Source organism: Chiloscyllium plagiosum, chromosome 36, assembly GCF_004010195.1.
Source record: "Chiloscyllium plagiosum isolate BGI_BamShark_2017 chromosome 36, ASM401019v2, whole genome shotgun sequence".
In the NCBI taxonomy this organism is placed as follows: domain Eukaryota; kingdom Metazoa; phylum Chordata; class Chondrichthyes; order Orectolobiformes; family Hemiscylliidae; genus Chiloscyllium; species Chiloscyllium plagiosum.
The window spans coordinates 12,472,232-12,479,068 of record NC_057745.1 but is presented as its reverse complement, the minus strand read 5'-3'; the positions used below and the strand labels follow the sequence as shown (position 1 = coordinate 12,479,068).

Below are 6,837 nucleotides of genomic sequence, written 5' to 3'. Positions count from 1 at the left end.
TCGGTGAGTGGAGGGGGAGGCTGGTGAGTTGGGGGGAGGGGATGCTTGATGAGTTGAGGTGGGGTGGAGGAGGGGAGGTTGGTAAATTGGGGGTGAGGGGGGAGGGTTCGTGATCTGGGTGTGGGAGCTGATGAGCTGAGCTGAAGGGTTTCTGCAGCATCCAAACTGGACGATGTCAGTGAAAGCGCAGCTGCACCCTCAAGCGATTCGAGGGTTTCTTTTTTTAATTTAAAATTCTGGGAACCACCCTCAACTAAGCTGGGGGAGGGAGGAAGAAGGATATCAGCACAGCCCCCGCGGGAGGGCTGGAATCCAGGGAGGGGATGGAGGGGGAGACGGTAAAGTGCGTGGCCGGTGACCCTCTTTGTTAAAGCACATGGTGCCAGACCCTGCCTCACTCTCTCCTCAGTTCAACCCCTCAAACTCTAAACCCCACAGAGACACTGTCCCAACGATAGCACTGCCTCACCCACCAAGATCTTGCACTTAACATGGTCCAACTTTAAGTTTCTCAACTCTCCCTCGTCATTCTATCCAGTTGTTTAGTTTTGACCTGCCTGACGAGAACGGAGCCATCTGAACGTAGACAGAACACAGGAGCTGTATGCACTGCCGTGTTTCTCAAGCACTTTCTGCTCCTACATCTGCGCCTGCTCTAACGCTTGCTGTACAATTATGCAAGTTACCACACTTCAAAAGAATGCCATTGACTGTAAAACATTTTCGGGCATCCTGAGGTCAAGGAAGCTGCTGCTATGTAAATGAAAGTCTTCCTTTTGTTAATCACATAAATAAAATTCAGTGGGCAATGGTGACGTGCTGGGAGCAACCACTTTGTGGTCCATGGCCACTCTTATTTAATGTAAGTCTGCAGTGAACATGCATTGCTAATAAATCGAGTTTGTGATTGCAGTTCTTTGCAAAGAATCACTGCATATCACAGGGCCTCGGGAGCACACTGTGCTGAGAGCAACAATGGGAGAGCACTACGTTGATAATCTGGTATTACGTAAAACAGGCAAACAAAGGATATAACCAGCAAAAACAAAAGCAGAAAAACCCGTTAACACCCAGCAATTATTTTGATTTAAGAGTCCACACTCAAAATGTTAAGCACGCTGTTCTTTGCACAGATGTTACCTGACATACTGAGTGCTTCCAGCATTTTCTGTTTTTGGGTCAGACTTTCAGCTTTTGAAGATTTTTTAAATTTAAAGGATAGTGCGTCTCAGTAAAGGACTATAGGATTGTCAGTCAGGGACAGTGTCCAACAGGAGTGCATGCATTATGTGTAAATCCTGATTTATTCACATTCATAACCCTGAAGTATGATCTGTTAAAGATAACAATGGGTCCTATTCTACACAGTATGAGAACTCTGCTTGTGAATGTGATTCAGACCTAAAGAGAGGTTTAGAGATCATTCCAAAGTGACCTGTGACACTAACAGAATCTCTTAATTGATCTACCTTTTTCACTGTCTTTTGGTTTCAAGCACATGCCTTGTTAAAGATGTTTTCTGGAGATTGTGACTTTCAACCTGGTTGTCATCTTTTGCCTTTGGGCATGAGGGGAAAGGAAGGCTTCCTGGGTTTAGGAGCTGTTGTGTTAAATTGAGCTGCACTTCATGAAGATTATTCTGGAGAAGTGCAGTATTATAATTTTAGAGCCTTGTCTAAATCTGGAGCCAGAAACAAAACTCAAACATTGCTCTTATTGTTTACAGGGAAGAGAGTCTGAGAATGTACAATCTAAAGCTGGATATTAATTTTTGGCATATTTTACTGCAGTGCTGAGGGTAAAGGATTCTTGAGTATCTGGCATCTTGATGCCTTCTGGAAAGAAAAGTGGCCCAGAATTTTAGAAAGGAACAAGTTGATCATGTAGGACTCATATTTCTTGTGCTAATATCTGGCATAGGTACTTCTGTGTGTGAGTTGTGGAGGCTGCTGTGTTAATGGAAGTCACATCCACCCTATGAATGGAGGAGGTGGTGGTGATGTTGAGGGTGACACAGGGATTGTAGGGGTTCTTTCTAAATGACACTTTAACAGAACAAATTAATGTATAAGTATAAATAGGTGTTCAAATGCACTCCAAAGCCTGCAAGGTAATATTTTAAAAATACTTGAGCATAAAAAGACTCAGGAGCAGCTTTTCCTAACACAGTAAGTTTGAATGGGACTTGAAAAGAATCCATCCTATCGATGTTGCGAGATGGGTTCAGAGATTTGTATGTATACTAAATTTACTGTCCAATTATGATCAAGCAATGTATTACACTTCAGGTGTTAGAGGGCCTTGAGCAGCGTTAAGACAAATTTGCACATTGTGATATTCATTTCACATATTGGTGAATAATTGCCACCAGTGAACTAAAATTCGGATTTAATCAGATATGAGGGGTCAGGCCCAATTAGTTTAAATAACATTGTACATTTCAAAGCCAAACACTGTTAGTCATATTTGAGCCAATTGTCATTCACTGGAATAAAACAGTGTGGTTCCTGTTCTCAAATACTGTATTTAATGTAAAGTGAGGACTAGTAACTGAGACATTTAGAGTGCTTTATCATAGATCATTTTTCAGCACTAGTGTCCAGTTGAATGCAAACTCTGGGAAAGGTTGGCCTGCAACAATTGGAAAATTATTATACAGAAAATCAAGATTTTGTTTTGGTTAGCATGAGCCAAGTCACCTACTACACAAATGTATTACTTGAAAGCAGAAGCCATAACTCAGAGCAGGTGATGAGGAGGTCTTAAAATGAAGACAGCACTAATAACAGCCAAGAGGGAACATAATGCATGCTGCATAACTGTACATGAAATGGGAATGGTGAACTGGTTCAGAGGACAAAAGAGGACACAGGATCTGGATGCAACCAAATAGGAATGCATTTTATTTGACATCTCTCAGGTTGCTACGCTGAGAGATTCTACCCCAAAGGAAGTTTAGGGAAGCATATCCCAAGAGAAGCAGCCACAGTCACACAGAATTTGATACCATTTCCCTCATCTATAAGATTAAAATGGCCATGATGGATAAAGCCAGTATCAGTATTCTCAATGCTTACTGAATAATGCAATTTGTTTCAGAGAAACTCTTCTGTATTGTCCACCCTTTTCTTGCATTGCTGCCGTTGTACAGGTCAACTAGTTCTTTGCTTATTTTATTTGAACAATTTTATCTAAAATTTAAAGCTGATGGGGATTAGTGTAGATTAGACAGCATTAATGCTATGTGCGCAATTACCTGCAGAAAACTATCTTAATTGTCTTTACATGCTGTGTGAAAGTAGGCCCGCATAGATCCTCACTGTCTGATCCACCAAACTTTATTGTGAAAACCTCACTGTTAAAATAAAGCAAGTTGTTGAGTTTAAGCATTACACTGGAATGCTAGCTCTTACGTCAAAGGGATTTAAACATCAGGCATGTTGTACATATTGAAAGCAGCCCCTGAGATTCCAATTTCAACCAGTCGAAATGTGGAGACTGTTTTCTTTCTAAAGGAATGTTGAACAGATTAGATTTTGCTGACTTAATTGGAAGAGGAAGTTCTTCTTGTGCAAGCAGCAAGAATGAAAACTGCTGCTTAAGGCCAGCCTTTAGTTAACTATATGTTTATAAAAACTGCTGTAATTGAACAACATTAGGCATTGCCATCCAGGAATAGTTTCTTTCTCATCGATTGCCTGAGCACTTAACACAAGGAAAAATGAAACACAATTCTGTTATTTTACTCCATTGTATTTGGAAGGTGATGCACATTCATGATAAAACAATAAATTTTTGACATTTGTTGTTTTCAAATGTAACCAAATTTTAAATATGTATATGAGGCTTCCCAAGAATGTCAGCAGATGTCCGTATCCAGGCATCTGTTGGATTGCATGATATGTGTGGAAGCTGATAGGTAGTATGGATGTCTGAGAGTGTGTGTGTTTATCTATGACTGTCCATGTAAGATGATAGGGATGCATGATCCAAACTGCATTCAGCCTGAGAACATACCCCAGTATTTGCATAGGTAAGTGCTAGGTTTAGGTGCTGCATAGATTGCAGTCGCATTCTGCAAATTACTAGAATGTCTGCAGATACGCACATAATGTTATCTGCAATGTCCTGCATATGTTCTTAATTGTGCATATAATGGTCTACACTCCAATCATATATATGCAATTATTTGTGCAATGTTATCAAATGTGTGGTTGCAAATGAATAATTTTAATCTTGCAGATTCATGCAGGGTTCATCTGATGCAGAAAGGTGCAATCATATGTGGATACGTGGATGCATAGTTGTTGATGTGTAAAGTTACATTACATACAGTTCCTAGTTGTACCCTTACCCCTGTGTGTGTGTGTGTGTTTATACACATACAACTCCTTATAGTCTAGTTACAAGTACATGCCTGTTGTAGTGAAGTCAGTGAGGAAAAGATGTAAACTGTGAACAGTTGCTAGTATAAGATGAATGCTATGCAACATTCCCAGTGGCTCAATAGTTAATTACCTGAGCTGATGTGGGACTGAGTCATAATGGCCTCTCGTTTTCTGTCTAAAATGTTTTGAGTTAACTGACTTCTATCATAGAAACAGAAGGGTTGCTACAATTGGCTTTAGCCATGTTCTGATGTAACCTGTGAAGATGGATTCAAAGTTTGTTTAGAGTTGTAAGGCTCCCTGTGTATACCTTAATGGCTACATCACACTGAATTGTTGATTTTATTGTGGATAGTATTCCTCTAAATCTGCAATGTTTATCTTTGGAAAAGTTCAGTGGATTTGTTGTTATTCAATATTGTCATTGAAACTAAACGTGTAAAAGAATTGAAATTGGGAATGATGCTATTATTTGTTTTGTTGTTTATATTTGTAGATTTAGGCCATTCTTCAGAATTGACGTTCACCCTGGAACCCAGTGATGTTGTGGCAGTTGAGGCACATCCTCTGAAACTGCACTGCCAAGTGGAAGGAATGCAGCCCATTAGCAAGTCGTGGAGGAAGAATGGCGTGCTGTTGTCTGATAGTGAACACATCTCGCTGCTCGCCAATGGATCACTCTACATCACAAAATTTCAGAAGCTGAGGGAGGATGGTTCCTCTGATGAGGGTGAATATGACTGCACAGCCCAGAACCACTTAGGATTACTGGTCAGCCGGAAGGCAAAAGTGCAAGTTGCAAGTAAGTGAACTAATGTTCCTCCTGAGAAGGGAGGATTACATCAGAACCTGGCAGCATTTTGGTAAGATAATTCGAGAAGCATAGGAATTTTGTTACTAGAACAGACATTTGAATTTCTGTCTCTGTCTTGATGCTAGATCCATCTGGCTTCCCTTCCCCACAATATCAGAATTATCCACACTATTCCCAAATTCACATTCTTTCTCAAATGTTCACTTAAGTTTTATTAATTCATTTAATTTGAGGTGATGATCTACTGATATTATCTCTAGACTATTAATCCAGAGACCCAGATAATGTTCTGGGGGCCCAGATTCAAATCCTGCTATGGCAGATAGTGAAATTTGAATTCAATAAAAATCTGGGATTGAGAATCTAATGATGACCATGAAACCATTGCTGATTGTTAGGAAAAACCCATCTAGTTCACTAAAGTCTTTTACGGAAGGAAACTGCCATCCTTACCTGGTCCAGCCTATACGTGGCTCAAGACCACATCAATGAGGTTGACTCTCATCGGCTCTCTGGATGAGTTAGGGATGGGGGAATAAATACTGACCGAGCCAGTGATATCCATGTCCCGTGAATGAATACATTAAAAATAAATTGACATCTGCAAATTGTTCACTAACCACGGCATGTGCTTCAGGTTCAGCCAATTATAGTAATAACTGGAGCTAAAGTGTAATTTCACTACAGTGTTGAGTATGGTGGTGTCCCCATAAGATTAGGAAACCACCTCTGGTCAGCAATGACATGTCTCAGGGGTGCAGTTGCAATGAGTAGGTTCCCCTCCCCCCCCCATCTTATCCCAGTTTCTAACTTCCAGCTCAGCACCATCCTCATGACCTGTTCTACCTGCCAATCTCCCATCCCACCTATCCACTCCACCTTCCCCTCTGACCTATCACCTCCATCCCCACCCCCATTCACCTATTGTACTCTTTGCTACCTTCTCCCCAGCTCCCCGGCCCCCAACTCTCCACCCTGGAGGCTCCCTGCCTCTATTCCTGATGAGGGGCTTTTGCCCGAAACATCGATTTTCCTGCTTCTAGGATGCTGCCTGACCTGCTGTGCTTTTCCAGCCCCACTCTGATCTAGAGTCAGGCACAATGGGCTGAATGGCCTCATTCTCTGCTGTAGTTACTCAGTGACTCGATAAGAATTGGGACCTAATACATGACAAGTCAGAAAATGTCAGAATCTCCCAAATGGGATGAAGCGTTCTTATTGAAGGAAACCATGTTCTGAATTGTATCACAGGGATTATTGGATTTCATCCCAATGTATAATAGAGGCAAAATATGTGTAACAGTCGTTATATGTCATAAAAGCCCATGTGGCTCACTAATTTCCTTTAGGGAAAGAAATCTGTCTTACCTGATATGCCTGCCCCATCAAGGAGGCTGGCTCTAAGGGCCATCTCTTAGCGATGGGCAATAGTTGCTGGATGGACCAGATGGCCACATTGCATGAACAAATTCTTTAAAAATGTCTCTGAAGGTCATGGAAAGGTTTTGCTTCCAATTAAAGCAGTTCCAGAGAAAATTTCACATGGTGCCACATGGTAAATTCTCATCAGAGGGATTGGTGCAAAAGTGCATTTGCACAGAAAGATGGAAAGTAGAATGGTTATGGGGGGTGGGT

At 41.2% G+C, this 6,837-nt stretch overlaps 1 protein-coding gene across 1 annotated transcript in view; it reads left to right on the top strand.

Annotated features, from left to right (window-relative positions):
* Positions 1-6,837, top strand: part of igdcc3 (immunoglobulin superfamily, DCC subclass, member 3) — a 114,465-nt gene that overhangs the window by 1,797 nt on the left and 105,831 nt on the right. Inside the window, exon 2 of the mRNA XM_043677044.1 lies at positions 4,885-5,190. Within this exon, the coding sequence (XP_043532979.1) occupies positions 4,885-5,190 (306 nt within the window). The remainder of the gene's footprint in view (positions 1-4,884; positions 5,191-6,837) is intronic.